Raw genomic sequence first — 23,090 nt, 5'->3', positions numbered from 1 at the left:
AAGATTTTGCCGATATCAACAGTCATCATGGATGTTACAGTGAAACCGATTTGGGGGATGCGATCATCAAAAGCACACTGTGAAAGCAGGCCACCGCCTGCTCTCGGGCTCCGTGCTGACTCTCTTCTGCTACAGTCAATCAAAAGAGAACAGCAGCATACACTGGATCAGTTCCTTTGTCGATAACTCTTCGAAACGAAAACAGTTTTATAATACTGGAGCTAGACCAGAATCTGGCCACTCGGCACAGTCTGCTCCACCATTCCATCACAGCCGAACCATTTCCCTCACAATCCCTCTCCTGCCATCCGTCTCCTGGTAACTCTTTATGCTCCGTCTGATCGAGAACCTAACACATCTGTTTTAAGTATACCCAATGACTTGGGATCTACAGCAATGAATTCCACAGATTCACCATCCCCATACCATTTGAGGCCCTGGCTAATCAAGAACCGAGTTATCTCTGCCTTAAATACACCCAATGACAATGACAGCCGCTCATGGCAACAAATTCCACAGATTTACTGCCCTCTGACTAATGTGATTTCTTCATGTCTCAGTCAGCTCCATCTTGGGCACTAGCCTACAAAGTACCCAGGACATCTTTAGGGAGCGGTATCTCAGAAAGGCAGCGTCCATTATTAAGGACCTCCAGCACCCAGGACATGCCCTTTTCTCACTGTTACATTGGGTGGGAGGTACAGAAGCCTGATGACGCACACTCAGTGATTCAGGAACAGCTTCTTCCCCTCTGCCATCCGATTCCCAAATGGACATTGAATCCTTAGACACGACGTCACTTTTTTTAATATATAGTATTTCTGTTTTTTGCACATTTTTAAAAATCTATTCAAATAAGTAATTGATTTAGTTGTTTATTTATTATGTTTTATTTTATTTTTATTTTATTATGTATTTTTTTTTCTCTGTCTGCTAGATTATGTATTGCATTGAACTGCTGCTAAGTTAACAAATTTCACGTCACATGCCGGTGACAATAAACCTGACTCTGATTCTAAATGGATGTCTTTCAAACCTGAAGTCGTGCCTTCTTGTCCTAGACTCCCCTATCATGGGAAATAACTTAACCACCATCTAATCTGTTCATGTCTTTTAACATTTGGAATATTTCTATGAGATCGCCCCTCATTCTCCTGAACTCCAGGGAATACAGCCCAAGAGCTGCCAGATGTTCCTCATATGGTAACCCTCTCATTCCTGGAATCATTCTTGTGAATCTTCTCTGAGCCCTCTCCAATGTCAGTATATCCTTTCTAAAATAAAGAGCCCAAAACTGCACACAGTACTCCAAGTGTGGTCTCATGAGTGCCTTATAGAGCCTCAACATCACATCCCTGCTCGTATATTCTATACCTCTAGAAATGAACGCCAACATTGCATTCGCCTTCTTCACAACTGACTCAACCTGGAGGTTAACCTTTAGGATATCTTGCACAAGGACTCCCAAGTCCTTTTCACATCTCTGCATTTTGAATTCTCTCTCCATCTCAATAATAATCTGCTCATTTATTTCATCCAGCAAAGTGCATGACCATACACTTTCCAACATTGTATTTCATTTGTCACTTCTTTGTCCATTCCCCTAAACTATCTATGTCTCTCTGCAGGCTCTCTGCTTCCTCAACACTACCCGCTCCTCCACCTATCTTTGCATCATCCACAAATTTAGCCACAAATCCATTACTGTAGTCCACATCATTGACATACATTGTAAAAAGCAGCGGTCCCAACACCGACCCCTGTGGAACTCCACTGGTAACTGGCAGCCAGCCAGAATAGGATCCCTTCATTCCCACTCTCTGTTTTCTGCCGACCAGCTGATGCTCCACCCATGCTAGTAACTTCCCTGTAATTCCATGGGCTCTTATCTTGCTAAAAGCCTCATGTGTGGCACCTTGTCAAAGGCCTTCTGAAAATCCAAGCACACCACGTCTACTGCATCTCCTTTGTCTACCCTGCTTGTAATTTCCTCAAAGAATTGCAGTAGGTTAGTCAGGCAGGATTTTCCTTTCAGAAAACCATGCTGGCTTTGGCCTACCTTGTCATGTGCCTCCAGGTACTCCGTAATCTCCTCCTTAATAATCGATTCCAACAACTTCCTAACCACTGATGTCTGGCTAACAGGTCTATAGATTCCTTTCTGCTGCCTCTCACCCTTCTTAAATAGTGGAGTAACATTTGCAATTTACCAGTCATCCGGTACAATGCCGGAATTTATCGATTATTGAACGGTCATTGTAAATGCCTCCACAATCTCCCCAGCTACTTCCTTCAGAACCCGAGAGTGCATTCCATCAGGTCCAGGAGATTTACCCAGGAGAGGATAAGGCGTGAGAGAATAGGACCAATCAAGTGTGACAGTGCAAAAATGTGTATGGAACTGGAGGAGATAGCAGAGATACTTAATGAATACTTTGCTTCAGTATTCACTACGGGAAAGGATCTTGGCGATTGTAGGGATGACTTACGGTGGACTGAAAAGCTTGAGCGTGTAGACATTAAGAAAGAGGATGTGCTGGAACTTTTGGAAAGCATCAAGTTGGATAAGTCACCAGGACCAGACAGGATGTACCCCAGGCTACTGTGGGAGGCGAGGGAGGAGATTGCTGAGCCTCTGGCGATGATCTTTGCACCATCAATGGGGATGGGAGAGGTTCCAGAGGATCCGAAGGTTGCGGATGTCGTTCCCTTATTCAAGAAAGGCAGTAGATATAGCCCAGGAAATTATAGACCAGTGAGTTTTACGTCAGTGGTTGGTAAGTTGATGGAGAAGATCCTGAAAGGCAGGATTTATGAACATTTGGAGAGGCATATGATTAGGAATAGTCAGCATGGCTTTGTGAAAGGCAGGTTGTGCCTTACGAGCCATATTGAATTTTTTTAAGGATGTGACTAAACACATTGATGAAGGAAGAGCAGTAGATGTAGTGTATATGGATTTCAGCAAGGCATTTGATAAGGTACCCCATGCAAGGCTTACTGAGAAATTAAAGAGGCATGGGATCCAAGGGGACATTGCTTTGTGGATCCAGAACTGGCTTGCCCACAGAAGGCAAAGAGTGATTGTGGATGGGTCATATTCTGCATGGAGGTCGGTGACCAGTGGTGTGCATCAGGGATCTGTTCTGGGACTCTTCGTGATTTTTATAAATGACCTGGATGAGGAAGTGGAGGGATGGGTTAGTAAATTTGCTGATGACACAACGGTTGGGGGTGTTGTGGATAGTGTGGAGGGCTGTCAGAGGTTACAGCGGGACATTGATAGGATCAGAAACTGGGCTAAGAAGTGGCAGATGGAGTTCAACCCAGATAAGTGTGAGGTGGTTCATTTTGGTAGGTCAAATATGATGACAGAATATAGCAGTAATGGTAAGACTCTTGGCAGTGTGGAGGATCAGAGGGATCTTGGGGTCTGAGTCCATAGGACATTCAAAGCAGCTGCGCGGGTTGACTCTGTGGTTAAGGAGGCATACGGTGCATTGGCCTTCATCAATCGTGGGATTGAGTTTAGGAGCCGAGAGGTAATGTTGCAGTTATATAGGACCCTGGTCAGACCCCACTTGGAGTACTGTGCTGAGTTCTGCCTCACTACAGGAAGGATGTGGAAGCCATAGAAAGGGTGCAGAGGAGATTTACAAGGATGTTGCCTGGATTGGGGAGCATGCCTTATGAGAATAGGTTGCATGAACTCAGCCTTTTCTCCTTGGAGCGACGGAGGATGAGAGGTGACCTGATGGAGGTGTATAAGATGATGAGAGGCATTGATCGTGTGGATAGTCAGAGGCTTTTTCCCAGGGCTGAAATAGCTAACACAAGAGGACACAGTTTTAAGGTGCTTGGAGGTAGGTACAATGGAGATGTCAGGGGTAAGTTTTTTTTTTTACGCAGAGAGAGGTGAGTGTGTGGAATGGGCGACTGGCAACCGTGGTGGAGGCAGATACAATAGGGTCTTTTCAGAGACTCTTGTATAGGTACTTGAAGCTAAAAAAAAAAAAGAGGGCTATGGGTAACCCTAGGTAATTCCTAAGGTAAGGACATGCTCGGCACAGCCTTGTGGGCCGAAGTGCCTGTATTGTGCTGTAGGTTTGCTATGTTTCTACATTTATCCACCCTCAGACCATTAAGCTTCCTGAGCACCTTTTTAGTCATAATTTTCACCGCACAAACTTCACTTCCCTGACACTCTTGAATCTCTGGTATACTGCAGATGTCTTCCACTGTGAAGACTGATGCAAAATACGCATTCAGTTCCTCTGCCATTTCTGCGTCTCTCGTTACAATATCTCCAGCATCATTTTCTGTTGGTCCTATATCTACCCTCAACTCTCTTTTACCCTTTATGTAATTAAAAAAGCTTTCAGTATCTTCTTTGATAGTCGCCAGCTTCCTTTCATAATTCATCTTTTCCTTCCTAATGACCTTCTTAGTTTCCTTCTGCAAGTTTTTAAAAGCTTCCCAATCCTCTATCTTCCCACTAGCTTTGGTTTCCTCATATGCCCTCTCTTTTGCTTTTACTTTGGCTGACTTCACTTGTCAGCCATGGTGGTGTCCTTCATCTTAATTGGAATATATCTGTCTTGCACTTCCCTCATTTTTCACAGGAACTCCAGCCATTGCTGCTCTGCTGTCCTTCCTGCTAGTGTCTCTTTCCAGTCAACCTTAGACAGTTCCCCTCTCATGCCATTATAATTTCCTTTATTCCACTGAAATACCAACACATTGGAATTTACTTTATCCCTCTCAATTTTCAAAGTGAACTCGATCATATTGTGATCACTGTTCCCTAAGGGTTCCTTAACCCTAAGCTCTGTTATCACCTCCGGATCATTGCAGAACACTGAATCCAGCACAGCTGATTCCCTAGTGGGCTCAACAGCAAGATGTTCTAAAATGCCATCCCTTAGACATTCTACAAAATTCTGTATCAAGGTCCAGTACTGACCTGGTTTTCTCAATCCACTTTTATGTTAAAATCCCCAACGATTATCATGACATTGCCTTTCTGACACGCCTTTTCTATCTCCTCCTGTAATTTGTAATCCACATCCCGGCTGCTGTTTGGAGGCCTGTATACAACTGCCATTAGGGTCCTTTTACCCTTGTCATTTCTTAACTCATCCCATAGAGACTCTACACCTTCTAATCCTATGTCATCCCTTTCAAATGATTTAATATTATTTCTCATACACAGGATCACACCACCCCCTCTGCCTACTAACCTATCTTTCTGATACACCGTATATCCTTGGACATTCAGCTCCCAATGGCAGCCATCCTTCAGCCAAGTTTCAGAGACGGCCACAACGTCATACTTGCCAATCTGTAGCTGAATTTCAAGATCGTCCATTTTACTTCTTATAGAAACATAGAAAATAGGTGCAGGAGTAGGCCATTCGGCCCTTCGAGCCTGCACTGCCACTCAGTATGATCATGGCTGATCATCCAACTCAGAACCCTGTACCAGCTTTCTCTCCATACCCCCTGATCCCTTTAGACACAAGGGCCATGTCTAACTCCCTCTTAAATATAGCCAATGAACTGGCCTCAACTGTTTCCTGTGGCAGAGAATTCCACAGATTCACCACTCTCTGTGTGAAGAAGTTTTTCCTAATCTCGGTCCTAAAAGGCATCCCCTTTATCCTCAAACTGTGAACCCTCGTTCTGGACTTCCCCAATATCGCAAACAATCTTCCTGCATCTAGCCTGTCCAATCCCTTTAGGATTTTATACGTTTCAATCAGATCCCCCCTCAATCTTCTAAATTCCAACGAATGCTGCATGCATTCAAATACACTGTACAACACTCTCAGTCCAGTATTTGTTGCTTTCTGTTTTAACTGCACCATGCCTCTATTGTCCTGTAACTCATCCCACTGGCTGCGATTATGACTCATCTCCTGCCTGTCCTTTCTATCATTTCTGTTGCATGCTATCTTTGATTTATTTCTGTTTTCCCCTTTCTCAGCCCTATCACTCCACTTCCCATCCCCTGCCAAATTAGTTTAAACCCTCCCCCACAGCTCTGTTAAACCTGCCCGCTAGGATATTGGACCCCTTTGGATTCAGGAGTAACCTGTCCTTTTGGTACAGGTCGTACCTCCCCCAGAAGAGGCCCCAATGATCCAGGAATCTGAAGCCCTGCCCCCTACACCAGTCTCTCTGCCATGCATTAATATGCTTGATTGTGCTATTCTTATGCTCATTAGCACGTAGCACAGGCAGCAATCCTGAGATTACTACCCTGGAGGTCCTGCTTTTCAGCTTCCTACCCAACTCTCTGAATTGTCTCTTCAGGACTTCCTCCCTTTTTCTACCTATGTCATTGGTACCAAGGTGTACCAAGACTTCTGGCTGTTCATTCGCTCTTCAGAATACTCTGCACCCGATCCGAGACAACCTGTACCCTGGTACCTGGGAGGCAACATGGGTGGATTGAGGGTCGGTGTCATAACAGGAGACCCGTGTGTCGTCAGAGGTGTCGGAATATCTGCGGCTGTGCACCCAGAGATTCATGATCGTGATCTTTGGGCACAGAGTTTGAAAAAAGTGACGTGGCGGACTTCTAACATCGAGTTGTTTGTTATGTCTCCCCACTCGCTGGGAAAATGGAGACACCTTTTTCTCCCTTATTAGGGAGAGAGCGAGTCTGTGCTATGTCGAATGCCGGGTGAACAATATAGTCTTTGGAGTACTGCAAGTCTGTGTCTTTACTGATGCCTTGCTGCACACTTGAGTGCTTGGTGGCGGGTGCCGATACTTTTTTTGCCGGTGCGGGAAGGGGGATTGTTGGTTGTTGATGCTTACGTGCAGGGGGGGGGGAGCTGGGGGTGACTTTGGGGTTCTAACATTTAACTGTCATTCATTCTTTGGGGCACTCTGTTTTCATGGAAGGTTGCAAAGAATAAGCATCTCACGATGTATTTTTATACATTTCTCTGACATTAATTTGTACCTTTGAACCTTTGAATCATCCTTGTGAACCTTCTCTGAACTCTCTCCAATGCCAGCACATCTTTACTAATATGAGGGGTCCAAAACTGTTCACAATACTCGAGGTGAGGCCTCACCAGTGCCTTATAAAGCCTCAGCATCACATCCCTGCTCTTGTATTCTAGACCTCTTGAAATGAATGCTAACATGGCATTTGCCTTCCTCACCACCAACTCTACCTGCAAGTTAACCTTTAGGGTGTTCTGCGCAAGGACTCCCAAGTCCCTCTGCATCTCAGATTTTTGGATTTTATCCCCATTTAGAAAATAGTGGGCATATTTATTTCTCCTCCCCTAGTAGGCTTAACGAGCAACTGCTCTAAAAACCCATCTTGAAGGCATTCAGCAAATTCATTCTCTTGAGATTCATTACCAACCTGATTTTCCCAATCCACCTGCATGTTAAAATCTCCCATAACTACCATAACATTGCCCTTTTGACTTGCCTTTTCTATTTCCTGTTGTATCTGTGGTCCACATCTCAGCCACTGTTGGGAGGCCTGTATATAACTGCCATCAGGGTCCTTTTACCCTTGCAGTTTCTTAACTTAACTCACAAGGATTCAACATCTTCTGATCCTGTGTCACATCTTTCTACTGATTTGATGCCATTCTTTACCAGTAGAGCCACACCACCCCCTCTGCCTACCTTCCTGTCCCTCGATATAACGTGTAACCTTGGACATTTAGCTCCCAACTACAACCACCCTTCAGTCATGATTCAGTGATGGCCACAACATCATACCTGACAATCTGTAAAAGTGTAACAAGATTATCCACCTCATTTCTTATACTCTGTGCATTGAGATATAGCACTTTGAATACTGTATTTGCCACCCTTTTTGATTCTGCATTCCTAATGCACTGATACTCTCCCTGCTGGCTGCAATTTTGTCCTATCATCTGCCTGCCCTTCCTGACAGTCTGACTGCACAGTATCTTTGATTTTTTACCATCCGTCCTATCCTGAGTACCGTCATCCTGGTTCCCATCCCCTTGCCAAATTAGTTTAAACGCTCCCCAACAGCTCTAACAAACCTGCCCACTAGAATATTGGTCCCCTCATGTTCAGGTGCAACCCATCACTTTTGAACGGGTCATACCCCACCAGAAGAGATCCCAATGATCCAAGAACCTGAAGCCCTGCCCCCTTCACCAACTTCTCAGCCACACATTTATCTGCCAAATCATCCTGTTTCTACCCTCACTGGCACGTGGCACAGGCAGCAATCCAGAAATTACTACCTGAGAGGTTCTGCTTCTCAGCTTTCTACCCAGCTCTCTAAATTCTCTCTTCCTATGAAACCTCATCCTTAACAATTGATTCCAACATCTTCCCAATGACTGAGGTCAGACTAACTCGTCTATAATTTCATTTCATCTGCCTGTCTCCATTCCTGAACAGTGTAGTGACATTTCCAATTTTCCAGTCCTCCGGAATCATTTCAGAATCCATTAACTCTTAAAAGCTGATTACTGATGTCTCTGTGATCCCTTCACCACCTTTTTCAGAACCCCAGAGTGTACACTACATGGTGCAGGTGACTTCAGACCTTCCAGTTTCCCAAGCACCTTCTCCCTAGTGATGGTAACTTCACCCACTAATGGCCACTGACACTCTCGAGCACCCAGCTTACTGTTGAAAGCATTGTATGGATAGTGTTCCAATTTTTCATTAAAATACAAATTAAAATAAACACATTACTCAAAATGAGTTTTTTTAAATATCTTTCTAACTATTTCATTGGAACTTTGGCTAATTGGGGCAGTTGCTTAATTGGGCAAGGTGTACTGGTCCCAATGGGTCTTGATAACTGGAATCTACTATTTGTCTTATTGTAATTTATGGTAACTTCTATGTTCTGCTGCCATAAAACAAACTTCACAACATATATCAGTGATGATAACATCTGCTTTTGATTTGTTTGCCCAACCTGCTGTTGACCAGAAAGACCAGCTGCCTACGTACCCGGAGACGGGAATTTCAGGAACTCTCCCATGTCACAGACCTTGTCACCTGCTCTGCCTGCACTAGGTATGCAGAGCAGAGACCCAGCTCTCTATGCTGGACCAGATGTACCCATCAGACCCCACGCACTGAACCCTTCTCACTTGCTAACCTGCCCATAGGCCCCAGGAGCCTGCTCACCCTCACTCCAAATAAGATTTATCTGCTCAGTGTTTTTCCCAGGGTTGGTCTATCAAGGTCCAGAAGGCACAAGTTTGAGGTGAGATGGGGATCTTTAATAGGATGTTTTCCTCATGCAAGGGGTAGAATGGTTGTGCAATGAGCTGCCATTGGCTGGTTCTATGTTTCTATTTGTAACATTCAAAAGACAGTTGTACCAGTAAATGGATAGGAAAGGTTATGGGTCAAAGTGGGCAAATGGGTCCAGCTTGGATGGGCATCTGGGTGGGCATGGGGAGTTGCACCAAAGGGCCTGTATCTGTATTGTAGGGCTCTATCTCATCCTTACATCACCACTTCCACCCTCTACAGTAACCTTTACTGCATAGAATATTAGAACACACAACAGTCCCTTCAGCCCACGACTAAGATCAGTCTTGCTCTTCCCTCTCACATAGCCTTCCACTCTTGCTCTGCCATGACCCTCTCTAGTGGCCCTAATCTTTTGGGTCCTTCTGTCCAACAAGCTTTACGGACCAGCAACCCTCGATTTAACCCTAGCTGAATCACAGAACAATTCACAATAACTGATTAACCTATTAACCAGGACATCTTTGGACTGCAGGGAGAAACTAGGGCACACAGGAAGGAACTTAAACACTCCTTACAGATGACATAGGGATGGAACTCTGAACTCCGACACCCCAACCTGTCACATTGTCATGCTAACTGCTACACGACTGTGGAGTCCCAGACGATATCTCAGGTGATGTCACATTTTCTGCGGCCACTCTTCCTTGTGTCCTCTCTCACAGAACCCTGCTGACATCCCTTGTGCATGATGTACACCTACAGTAACATCGTTCTTCTTCAACCTGCTCTGATAATTCCTGTCTCGTTCCCAGTGGAGTGGGTCACTGCCCCCCCCGACCCCTTCAGGACTCCAGACACAAAGTCGGAAGGTCACCGCTAACCATCTCACTCCTCACCACAAACCACTGCCGTGCACCCTCCACCCGACCCCTCTGCCACCAGGGTGAATACTTCACTATTCGGGATGACACAAGAGGCTGCAAAGAACTGATGCAAGGTTTAGGCCTGAAATGACACTAACTTCTCTCCACCCACCCCATAAGACATTAAGATACAGGAACAAAATTAGGCAATTAGGCCATTTGGCCCATGGAACTTGCTCCACCAACTCATCATGGCTGATCTAATTTCCCTCTCAGCCCCAATCTCCTGCCTTCCCTTGTCCCTTCATACTATTACCAATCAAGAATCTATCAACCTCTGCGTTAGATACACATAAAGACTTGGCCTCCACACCCAACAGTGGTTCCAACGAATTCCAGATTCACCACTCTCTGGCTAAAGAAATTGCTCATCTCCATTCTAAAAGGATGCCCCTTGGGTCTGAGGCTGTGTCCTCTGGTCTTGGCCTCTCCAACCACAGAAACCATCCTCTTTACATCCACTGTATTGAGGCCTTAACCATTCGACAGGTTTCAACGAGGTCACCCCTCACTCTTCTGAATGCCAGTTTCTGTTCCTGGTGTCTCTTGTGTTTCTCTGCTCAACCAATTCAGCTGCTTCACCCACACAACCCATTTCCCCCTCCCAGTACAATGAAAAACTTCCCCAGTACAACCACAAACCTAGCCCTCCTTGCACAATGGTCAACACCCCACACCCTAACCCCAGTTCAATCCACCCACCTCTCCTCTCCCTGAACAACTAGCACCCTCCCAACACCCATCCCCAGTACAATCCACTCATCTCACTCTTCCCTGTACAACTAATATCCTCACCAAGACCTTTCCCAGTGCAACCCACCAAACTCTCCCTCCTTGAACAACCACCACTCTCCCGACACACTTATCCAGTAGAATCCACCCACTTCCCTGTAGAATTAAAACCTTCCCACACCCTTCCCCAGTACCATCCACCCATCTTCCCCCCATTGTACAATAAACCCCCTCCACAGTACAATCCACCCACATCGCCTCCCTGTACAATAAACACCCTTCCCACAACCTTCCCCAGTACAATCCACCTGCGTCCCCTCTCCCTGTACAACTGTCACCCTTTGCCATTACAATATATCCATCTGCCCCCCCGTACAACTAATACCTTCCCACACTCTTCCCCTGTACAATCCACCCATCTGCCCCCCATTGTACAATAAACCCCCTCCCCAGCACAATCCACCCACCACCCTCTCCCTGTACAATAAACATCCTTCCCCACACCCTTCCCCCATAGAACCCAGCCGCACCCCCCCCCCGTAAAACTAACAGCCTCCCCACACCCTTCCCCCAGTACAATTCACCAACACCCCCTCAAGTACAATGAGCACCCTCCCACTCCTTTCCTCAGTATAATCCATCCACTTCACCACTCCAGGTAAAACTAATACCTTCCGCACACTCTTCTCCAGTAAACCCTCCAATCTCCCCCCTCCCTGCACAATCAATACCCTTCCCCAGAGCACCCACCTCTAACACCCTTCCCTCTTCCTGAACAACTAACACCCTCCCCACAGCTTTCCCCAGAACAAACCACCAATCTACTCCCTCCCACCTACAATCCGTTCCTCATTTCTCCTCCTTTATCTTCCCTCCCAATATGACCCACCCTTCTCTCTCCTCCCATACCATATCCTCTCCCACTTACAAACTCTTCTACTCATCTCTCCCTCCCATCTACAAACTCTCCCACTCTTCCCCACGCACCCCACCCGTCTCCCCCTCCCACCCTTCCCCTCGCACCCACCCGTCTCCCCCCTCCCACCCTTCCCTGTCCACCCCACCCATCTCTCCCTCCCACCCCACCTGTCTCCCCCTCCCACCCTTCCCCACTCACCCCACCTGTCTCCCCCCCCACCCTTCCCCACTCACCCCACCTGTCTCCCCCTCCCACCCTTCTCCACCCACCCCACCCATCCCCGTCCACCCCACCCGTCTCCCCCCACCCTTCCCCGTCCACCCCACCCGTCTCCTCCTCCCACCCTTCCCCACCCTTCCCACCCATCTCTCCATCCACCCTTCCCCACTCACCCCACCCGTCTCCCCCCACCCTTCCCCACCCACCCATCTCCCCGTCCACCCTTCCCCACCCACCCCACCCGTCTCCCCCTCCCACCCTTCCCCACGCACCCTCACACCTGTCCCCTGCTGTCCTCTCCACCCACACACCCTCCGGCAGGCTGACCTGAATGTTGAGCCTCCCCCGGTGCGGTCCGAGCCCCACCCTCAGGTAGCTGGAGGCTGTCAGCTGTGTGTCCTCCACTCTCAGTGACTCCAACCCCAGCGGGGGACACTCTGTAGAAAACACCACGGGGTCAGGGAGCAGAGCAGGGCCCGGCCCAGTGGATAAATTAACGCAGTTCATACATTAACCCCTCCATCGCCCTGGTGGTCCGGGCCCCTCCCAGGACTGGGATTGCTCACTCTGGCAGGATAACCGGCCCCGAATTCCAGGATCTTTTCCACGAGAAGAATGAGTGGGATATTCTAATGTGGGGGGAGGGGTGCAGAGGGTTGAGCTGAAGGGGGTGGAGGGAATCTGAGTGTCTTGGGGTCAGGAACGAGCTCATGGAGGGAATGGAAACAACTGGAAGGTGCCAACTGGGGGTCATGTGGTGTGATGGGCAGGACAAGCTGAGGGGGTGGAGGGAATCATCCTGTGCTGTACAGTACCCGACAGGACCAGCCCTGTGACCCTGAGATCAGATGGTGACTGCTGGGGGAAGACAGAGACGATGTGGTGACCTTAGAGGGAGAAGGTGACCCCATGATGACCCTGACATCACTAAGGTCACTCTCCTCCAAGGAGAGTGGCCCCACAGTGACCTTGGGGGGGGGGGAGAAGTTGTCCCAAGGGGAGAATGGGATCTCGTAGACACCCGGGGACAATACAGCACCCCCATGGAGACCCAGGGGCTGGAGGCAGTGACCCAGGAGAAGATGGCAAACCCACAGAGACCCGGGGGGGGGGGTGGGGGTGTGAGCAGACGTCCTCCCTGACTGACCTTCCTGCCGTGCGGATCCATCTGACACGTCCCCTGTAATGTGTTCTGGTGCCTCCACCTTCGATCTCTGCGTCCCTGCACAATGTATAGAGAATAGGTGAGGTCACTGAGCCTGGGTCAATGTGGCTGTGGCCATCAAGCATGGCCTTTCCAGAACTTCAACCTCCGCACCCACCCCCAACCCATGTCCCCGCTGCCCAGCCTACAACCTCCTGTAACAATCCATCAGACACACCGCAGACCCGTAACAGCTCCTCCTCGCTGATCGCCAACACTGTAGCTCCCCTCTGCTCTTCTCTCTCCACACCCATGACTGTGTGGCTAGGCAGAGCTCAGACACCATCGAGTGTTGGCAGGATTTTAGATGGTGGCAAGCAGTCGTACAGGAGCAGGATGGTTTAGGCGGGTGAGTGGTGTCACTGCAACAACCCTGTACTCAGTGTTAGTGAGACCAAGGAAGTGATTGTGGACGTCAGGAAGGAGGAGCTAAGGGAACACACTCCAGTCCTCATTGAGGAGTCAGCAGGGAAGGGTGAGACATGCTCTCTTCTCTTGGCAGTCTGGAGGATCAGCGGGATCTTGGGGTCCATGTCCACAGAACACTCAAAGCTGCTGCGCAGGTTGACAGTGTTGTTAAGAAGGTGTATGGTGTGTTGGCCTTCATCAACCATGGGATTGAGTTCAAGAGCCGCGAGGTAATGTTACAGCTACATAGGACCCTGGTCAGACCCCACTTGGAGTACTGCGTTCAGTTCTGGTCATCTCACTACAGGAAGGATGTGGAAACTATAGAAAGAGTGCAGAGGAGATCTACAAGGATGTTGCCTGGATTGTGAGAATAGCTTGAGTGAACTCGGCCTTTTCTCCTTGGAGCGACGGAGGATGAGAGGTGACCTGATAGAAGTGTATAAGATGATGAGGGGTATTGATCATGTGGATAGTCAGAGGCTTTTTCCCAGGGCTGAAATGGCTAACACGAGGGGGCATAGTCTTAAGGTGCTTGGAAGTAGGTACAAGGGGGATGTCAGAGAGTGGTGGGTATGTGGACTGCTCTGCCAGCGAAGGTGACAGAGGTGGATACAATAGGGTTTTTTTTAAAGAGTGTCTTAGGTAGGTACATGGAGCTTAGAAAAATAGAGGGCTACGCACTCAGGAAATTCTAGGCAGAGTAGGTTACATGGTTATCACAACATTGTGGGCCAAGGGGCCTGTAATGTGCTGTAGATTTCTATGTTCTCATTGCTACCATCAGGGAGGAGGTACAGGAGCCTGAAAACACACACTCAACCCTTTTGGAACAGCTCCTTCCCCACTGCCATGAACCCATGAACGCTAACTCACTATGCCTCGTTTACACTAATTACTTATTTTGTCTTTGGGTTGAACAAAACAACTATTTTTATGAGACATAGGTGCAGAATTAGGCCATTTGGCCCATTGAACCTACTCCACCATCCCACGGTGGCAGCCCCATTCTCCTGCCCTTTCCTCATAACCATTCACTCCCTGGTTAATCAAGACCCCGTCAATCTCTGCTCCATTTTTCCATGAATACATCTCCAGATGCTCCACTCACATCATCATTACTGCACCCTGGGTGGTTTCAACATCAGACACCCTGGCCCAGGCCACCCAGCCCTGGGTGATCCAACCACGACGGGTTCAGGTAGCCTGTGCTGCAGACCGCCAGGGACTTGCTCACTTCATTCAGAGCCGTCCTGAGGCTTTCTGCCTCCTTGGATCGGCGGGGGTCCAATGCACCGAGGGCTCTGTGAAGAGACTGTCCCGCGAAGCCCCGGCGCCCCGTTTCAATGGGGACGCGCTTCGCCCCTCTGACAGCCAGTGGTTACCGACCAGCTCCTCATCTCTGGCCAGCTTCCTCTCTCGGGCCTCCACAGACCCTCCTCCCGGGGCACCGTCAGCGGCAGCAGGAGGATGTCTGGTCTCGACGCCGTGCTGTGGGATCTCCTGGCCAGCCGTGAGTGGGAGCCAGAATGCCTGTGGTCGCTCTCACAAAGGTGATGCTTCCATCGCGGGGTTGAGCTTGTTTGCTGTTACTAATTCTTGCTGCAGCGAAGGTCTTCAATACTTGGTCAAAAAACTTTCATCTCCGCATTAAACATGCCCAGTGACTTGGCCCCCACAGACGCCTGCGGCAACGAATTCCACAGGCTCAGCGCCCCCCGGCTGAGGAAACTCTCCTCGTTTCTCTTCTAAATGGACGCCCCCCCCCGCCCCGCTCTGGGTTCGCGCCGCACCTCCTCCCCTCCCCTCCGTCCCAGTCGGAAACAGCTTTTCCACGTCCACTCTACCCGGGCCGTCCAGTATTCGATGAAATCCCTCCTCATTCTTCGAAACTCCGGAACCATCAAACGCGCCCAATACTTTAACCCTTTCATTCCCGGAATCGTTCTCGCGAACCTCGTCCGGAACCTTTCCAGTGTCAGCACATCTTCTCTTACATGGCGGGCCCCCAAGCCGCTCACTAGACTCCAAGTGCGGTCTAACGCATGACTTATCAAACTTCGGCATCACATCCCTGCTTTTATATTCTAGTCCGCTTCAAATGAAATGCTAACATTGCATTTGCCTTCCTCACCACCGACTCAACTTGGAAGTTAACCTTTAGGGAATCCTGCACGAGGATCCCGAAATCCCCCTCGGATTTTTGACTTCGCTCCGATCCTGAATGTCGGTTCCTCCACGTTTCAGATTTTCGCCTGGCGTTGCTTTAGAGCAGCAAATACAATAAGACGGCTAAACAACAGCGGACCCACAAGGCTCGGAGGGTCCGGTAGGAACCCAGCTCACCAGCAGACCCGCTCCCCGGCTCCGGTCTCACCTGTTTCCGCGCTGCCGGACGGTTTTGGGTAGCTGGGTGTCCCGGGGCCCGGGGACGTTCGCGGCTCCGGTGGGATGGAAGCGCCGGGGAGCCCAGCCGGGAGGCAGAGGACGAGCAGCAGGGTGAAGATCGGTGACTCCATCCCGACGGCTCGGCAGGTCCGGGCGGTGCGGCGGCGGCAGCCCGAGTGGGAAGCCCAGCGGCGGGCGTCAATGCCAGGAGCGCCCGGGACCACCCCCGGCCCGCCCCTTCCCGGTTTCGGAACCACCCACCCATTTCGGATACGGACCCCGAGATACGCGACCGCCCATCGCACCTCCGGTTATGGAACTAACCTCACCACCTTACCCCCGGGTTACGGCACCGGACCCCGTCCAAGGGTCTCAGCAGGAAACGGACCGGCACTGTTCACTGCGGAGGGTGGGGTGGGAACCTGAGCCCCAAATCAGAACCAGAATAAGTAACGCAACCTCACCCCGCGGAGCTGGACCCCCCGTCATTCACCCTTTTGTTACCGAGACACAGGCCCTGCCTCCCCTCCCCTCCCCTCCCCTCCTGGGACGGGCCCCCCTCATCCACCACCGCTCTCCGCCAGTCCGTCATCCCCCGTTCCGAATCACTCCCGATCTGCTCGGTGTCCATCCCCACTCAGCCAGGGACCGAGTTGCCTCACCTTCTCGGGCAGCGTCTCTCCCCCAGGTGGGTTATCCAGGACTCCTCGCTCAGGTAAAGCAAGATCCCGTCCCATTGCCCAGACCCGTGTGTCTCTCCCTAATCCCACCAAAAAACCCTTCACCGCCGGCTCACCCAACCCGAGCCCTCTGAATCCCCTCCATCCTCCACACCCTCATCTTCCATCCTCCACACCCTCCCCTTCATCTTCCATCCTCCACACCCTCCCCTTCATCCTCCACACCCTCCCCCTCATCCTCCACACCCTCCCCCTCATCCTCCACACCCCTCCCCCTCATCCTCCACACCCTCCCCCTCATCATCCACATCCTCCACACCCCTCCCCACCTCCACACCCTCCCCTACCCTCCACATCCTTCCCCCTCATCCTCCATCCTCCACCCTCCACACCTCTCCCCTCATCCTCCATCCTTCACACCCCTCCCCCTCATCCTCCCCTCCACCTTCCATCCTTCTCATCCTATCCTCATCCCTCCCTGCACTCTCCTTCCCTCTCATTCTTTCTCCCTCAATTTCATCCTCCCCTCCTCCCTCCCTCTCATCCTCCCCTCCTCTCCCGCTCCCTCTAATTCTCCCCTCCCCCTTGCTCCCTCTCAAAATCCCGTTCACTAGCAACATTTTCTCCTCCCCCCCAGTCATCATCCCCTCCTCTCCTCTCGCTTATCGTCCCCTCCTCCCTCCCTCTAATTCCCCCCTCCTCCCTCCCTCTAATTCTCCCCTCCTACCTCCCTTTCATTATCCTCTCCTCCCTCCATTTCATCGAAGAGCCCTAGCCTGCGTCCAGTCCTGTAGCCACGTCATGTCCTCGCCTAGTTCTGGGGTCCAAGCCTGAGTCAAGACCCAGGTTCTGGGTCCTTGTCCAGTCTCCGGCTCGGAGCCCAAACCCAGGCTCCTAGTTCCCAGTCCCTTGTCCTGGTCTGGCTTTCCCAGCCAAAGTCCTAGCCCAAGTCTGTGTTCCTGTCCCAGCTCCTCGTCTGTGTCCAGTTCTGTCCCCAAGCCTAGTCCAGTCCAGCTCCCAGTACTTCAGTGTCTGTGTCTTGCATTTGGGTCCACCTTCAACACCCACTGTATGACAGCCATATTAGTTTAAACCACTCCCAACAGCTCTAGTAAATTTGCCCGTAATTATAACCCTCAGATTCAAGTGCAACCTGTCCCTTTTTGTACAGGTCGCAAAAGAGGTCCCAATGATCCAGAAATCTGAATCCCTGCCCCCTGCTCCAATCCCTCAGCCACACATTTATCCTCTACCTCACTCTATTCCTACACTCACTGTCATGTGGCACAGGCAGTAATCCCGAGATTACTACCCCTGAGGTCCTGCTTCTCAACTTCCTTCCTAACTCCCTGTGGTCTGTTTTCAGGACCTCCTCCCTTTTCCTACCTGTGTCATTGGTACCAATATGTAACACGGCTTCAGGCTGCTTACCCTCCCTTTTCAGGATATCGTGGATGCATCCAGAAACACCCCGGACCCTGGCACCTGGGAAGCAAACTACCATCTGGGTTTCTTTCCTGCGTCCACAGAATTACCTATGGGACTCCGCTAACTATAGAGTCCCCTGTCACTGCTGCCAACCTCTGCAGTTCCCTACCCTTCTGAGCCACAGGGTCAGGCTCAGTGCCAGAGGCACAGCCACTGTCGCTTCCCCCAAGTAGGTCGTCCCCACCCCCAACAGCAATCAAAATGAAGTATTTATTGTTGAGGGGGACAGCCACAGGGCTGCTCTCCACTATCTGACGTTCTCCCTTCCCTCTCCCGACAGTCACGCATTTACCCGTCTCCTGTAGCCTAGGGGTGACTGTCTCCCTTTCATCCTCTCATCCTTTTCCCTCCCTCCCTCCTTTCCTCCCCTCGTCCCTCACTCTCATCCTCCACTCTTCCCTCCCTCTCATCCTCCCCAACTCCCTCTCATCCTCCCCTCGTCCCTCCCTCTCATCTTCCCCTTGTCCCTCACTCTCATCCTCCACTCTTCTCTCCCTCTCATCCTCCCCATCGCTCACTCTCATCCTCCACTCTTCCCTCCCTCTCATCCTCCTCTCATCTCTCCCTCTCATCCTCCCCTCGTCCCTGCCTCTCATCCTTGTCCCTCCCTCTCATCCTTGTCCCTCCCTCTCATCCTTGTCCCTCCCTCTCATCCTCGTCCCTCACTCTCATCCCTCGTCCCTCACTCTCATCCTCCCCTCGTCCCTCCCTCTCATTCTCCCCTCATCCCTCCCTCTCATCCCACCCTCTCATCCCTCATCCCTCCCTCTCATCCTCCCCTCATCCCTACCTCTCCCCCTCCCCTCCTCCCTCCCACTCAACCATCGCACCCTCATCACTCCCTCTAATCCTCCCCTTGTCCCTCTCTCCCTCATTTTCCCTTCCTCCCACTCTCCCTCTCATCCTCCCCTCCTCCCTCCCTGCCTCTTATCCTCCACTCCTCTCTCCCTTGTTCTCATCCTCTCCTCTCCCTCCTCATCCTCTCTTCCTCACTCGCTCACTCTCATCCTCCCCATCTTTCATCCACCCCTCCTCCCCTCCCATCTTCCTTCATTCCTCTCTCCCTCTCCAGCCTTTCACTATCTTGTCCTAACCCCTGCCTCTCATCCGCCCCTGCACGCTCCCCAATCTCCATCACTCTCTCCCTCCCTCTCATCCTCCCCTCCTACCTCCCTCCCTGCCTCTTATCCTCCACTCCTCTTTCCCTTGTTCTCATCCTCCCCTCCTCCCCCTCTCTCCCTCTCATCCTCCCCTCCTCACTGTCTCATCCTCCCTCCCTCTCCTCATTCCACCTGTCCTCTCTCTAATCCTCCCCTCCTTCATCCCTCCCTCTCATCATCCCCTCCTCTTCTCCACTCCCCCGGCTTCTTCCCTCCCACTCATCCTCACCCCCTCTCTCCCTCTTATCCTCCTGCTCTCAGTCCATCATCCAAATCATTGACATATAACATAAAAAGATTCAGTCCCAACACAGACCCCTGCGGAACACCACTATTCGCCGACAGCCAACCCTTTATTCCCACTCGCTGTCTCCTGCCAAACAGTCTCTGCTCTATCCATGCTAGAATCTTTCCTGTAATACCAGAGCTTGTTAAACAGCCTGATATGTGGAAATTCTGAAAATCCAACTACACAACATCCACTGACTCTCCTTTGTCTGCTCTGCTCGTTATTTCTTCAAAGAATTCCAACAGATTTGTCAGGCAGGACTTTCCCTTGGGGAAGCCATGCTGACTACAGCCTCTTTTATCATGTGTCTCCAAGTACATGAGACCGCATCCGTAATAATGGACTCCAACATCTTCCCAACCACTAAGGCCAGACTAACTGGCCAATAGTTTCCTTTCTTCTTCCTCTCTCCCTTCTTGAAGAGTGGAGTGACACTTGCAATTTTCCAGTCTCAGGAAGCTCTGTAATTCCCTTTCGTTCATTCAGGTGCCTTGCCGTTTGGCATGGGCGATCATGTCTCTCCATCCATCATGGTCCCTGACCCTCCAAATTGTAGTTGTTGCCTCCCCTGTTTCTAACCGTGATGTTATTCCATCGATCATTTCCATTCTCTGTCTGCCTCTGCTCTTTTTCCTTTCAGCTCTCCCATTGTAACTAAATGTTCTCATGTCTCTCTTCGCATGCTGTGTCCAAAGAATTTTGGTTGCTGTTTTCTAATTTTTTTCAGTAATGTACATTTTCTTGTCGTTCTCTGTAGAACTTCTTTGTTGGTTATCCTGTCTGTATATGATATGCATAGCATTCTTCTGAGGAACCACATCTCTGCTGCATTGATTCTTTTTCCCATTGCATTTGTGATGGTCCATGACTCGCAGACATACATCAATATAGGAAGAATGTAGCAGCTGGGAGTTCTAAGGCGGATGCCAATTGCTATTTTCTTGTTCGTTAGGATGTTTCTGATTTCTGTAAATGCTGTTCTTGCCCTTGCTATTCCCTTTACTGCACCTTAATACTGATACATCTGACTGTCGCTTTTCCTGCAGGGTGAATTCAATCATATAATGACCACCTACCCCTAAGGGTTCTTTTACCTTAAGCTCTCTAATCAATTCTGGTTCATTGCACAACACCCGGTCGAGAATAGCTGATCCCAATGTGGGCTCAACCACGGGGGGCTCTAAAAAGCCATCTTGTAGACATTCTAGAAATTTCCCCTCTTGGAATCCAGCACCAACATGATTTTCTCAAGCTACCTGCATATTGAAATCCCCCGTGACATCTATAACATTGCCCTTTTGGCACGCATTTTCTAGCTCCCATTGTAATTTGCAGAGCACATCCTTGCTACTGTTTGGGAGTCTGTATACAACTCCCATCAGGGTCTTTTCACCCTTGCAGTTCCTCAGCCCTGTCCACAATGATTCAAAATCCTTTTGACTCTATGTCCCCTCTTTCTACTGATTTGATTTCATTTTTTACCAACAGAGACACGCCACCCCCTCTGCCTTCCTACCTGTCCTTTCGATACAATGTGTATCCTTGGACATTAAGCTCCCAGCTATAATCTTTCAGCTGTGATTCAGTGATGCCTACAACATACCTGCCAATCTGCAACTGTGCTGCAAGTTATCTATGTTATCCCATAAACTGCACATAGTCATATATAACACTTTCAGCCCTGTAGTCACCCTTCTTGATTTTGTCCACCTTTTAAATTGCAACTCATCCTGTTGACTGCAATTTTGCCATCACTATGTAGTGCCACTGTTTGTAAACCAGTCACCTTGTCTTCAGCACTATGATGGAGGATACTTTTTGCATTGACCCTTGGCACTGGGCCCATCCTGACCCTGATACTGACACCTGCCACAGCTTTGACCCTCTGGCACCGATGGTCACCCAGAGGTGACCGTTAAAGGCTCCTCACCTCTATCTTACCTCTATCTGGCGGGAGGAGAAGATAGTGGCACAACCACTCTGCAGCGACCACTCTGGTGTGATGTCAAGTAGGGTGCCGTGCACAATCCTGATTTGATGGAGACAGATGTGAAAGCACGGAGGAACATCTGGTGAAACTTCTGAATGCCTGCTTCGCTGCCGCTGCTACTGTGTGATCCAGAATCTCCGGAGGGGAAGGCCTCGAGTCCTCGGCTTTGCTTGTTGCTTGGCGGCCGGGGCTGGGGTTGAAGCTCTCGGCAGAGATGGTGCTCGGTGCTTGGTGTCGGAGGGCTGGTCGGAGGTTTGAAGTTTTCGGACGGACTCAGAGTTGGCTGCGGTCGGGTGCTTCCAATGGTGCTGCATCGGCAAGTTTGCGGCGCTTGGAGGTTCATGGCAGGGAGTTTCTCCCTTCTACCACCTGTGTGAGATGATGGGGCTATCGGGACTTGAGACGTTTTTTCACCCTGCCCATGGTCTGCTCTTCATCAAATTACGGCATTGCTTTGCACTGTTGTAACTATACAGTATAATTATGTGGTTTTGTCAGTTTTAGTCTTGGTCTGTCCTGTGTTTGTGTGATATCTTTCTGGAGGAACGTTGTATCATTTTTTAATGCATGCATTTCTAAATGACGATAAACGAGGACTGAGTGTCCTCACAATCTAATCTTCTGCAACTACTCCTGACCCCCACCTCTCTCTAAAACAATGAGATAGACTCTTGCCCTTACAATCTACCTCGTGATGACCTTGCACCTTGTTGTCTACCTGCACCACACTTTCTCTGTCACTGTGACAATTTACTCTGCACTCTGATCGTTCTGCCTCATTACACTGTCGTGATGAAGTGACTGATACACCACTTTTTCACTGTAGCACACCACACTCTGTAGAGTTATAGAAATGTACAGGCCCTTTGGCCCATCTTGTCTGTACCGATCCATTTCAACTGCCTACCCCCATCGACCTGCACCAAGATCACAGCCCTCCATATCTTTACTATCCATGTAGCTGTCAAACTTTTCTTAAATCGAGCTGGCATGCACTACATGTGCCAGTAGTTCATTCCACACTCTTACAACCTTCTGTGAAGACATTTCCTCTGATGTTCCCCTTAAACTTTTTACCTTTCACCCTTAACCCATGCCCTCTGGGTGTTGCCCCACACAACCTCAGTGGAAAATTTTGTATACCTCTATCAAATCTCCTCTCAATCTTCTACATTCCAAGGAATAAAGTTCTAACCTATTCAATATTTCCTTATAACTCAGGTCCTCCAGACCCGGCAATATCCTTGTAAATGTTTCTCTGTACTCTTTCAACCTCGTTTACATCTTCCCTGTAGGTAGGTGACAGGAACTGCACACAGTACTCCAGATTAGGCCACACCAATGTCCTGTACTCAGTACTTAGATTTATGAAGGCCAATATGCCAAGAGCTTTCTGTATGACCCTATCTGCCTGTGACTCCACAATAACAATTTGCTTTCCCATTTCCTCTCTGTCTGC

At 49.7% G+C, this 23,090-nt stretch overlaps 1 protein-coding gene across 1 annotated transcript in view; it reads right to left on the bottom strand.

The window, feature by feature from the left end:
- Positions 1-16,226, bottom strand: part of cpxm1a (carboxypeptidase X (M14 family), member 1a) — a 71,917-nt gene extending 55,691 nt beyond the window's left edge. The window contains exons 1-3 of the mRNA XM_072256852.1: positions 16,014-16,226; positions 13,172-13,246; positions 12,352-12,461 (exon numbers count right to left, since the gene is read on the bottom strand). Of these exons, the coding sequence (XP_072112953.1) occupies positions 12,352-12,461; positions 13,172-13,246; positions 16,014-16,155 (327 nt within the window). The 5' untranslated portion in view covers positions 16,156-16,226. The remainder of the gene's footprint in view (positions 1-12,351; positions 12,462-13,171; positions 13,247-16,013) is intronic.
- Between the last annotated feature and the right edge of the window lie 6,864 nt (positions 16,227-23,090).

This window comes from Mobula birostris, chromosome 4 (genome assembly GCF_030028105.1).
Source record: "Mobula birostris isolate sMobBir1 chromosome 4, sMobBir1.hap1, whole genome shotgun sequence".
In the NCBI taxonomy this organism is placed as follows: domain Eukaryota; kingdom Metazoa; phylum Chordata; class Chondrichthyes; order Myliobatiformes; family Myliobatidae; genus Mobula; species Mobula birostris.
Note: the sequence above shows the minus strand (reverse complement) of the source record. Positions and strands in the feature narration are given on the sequence as shown.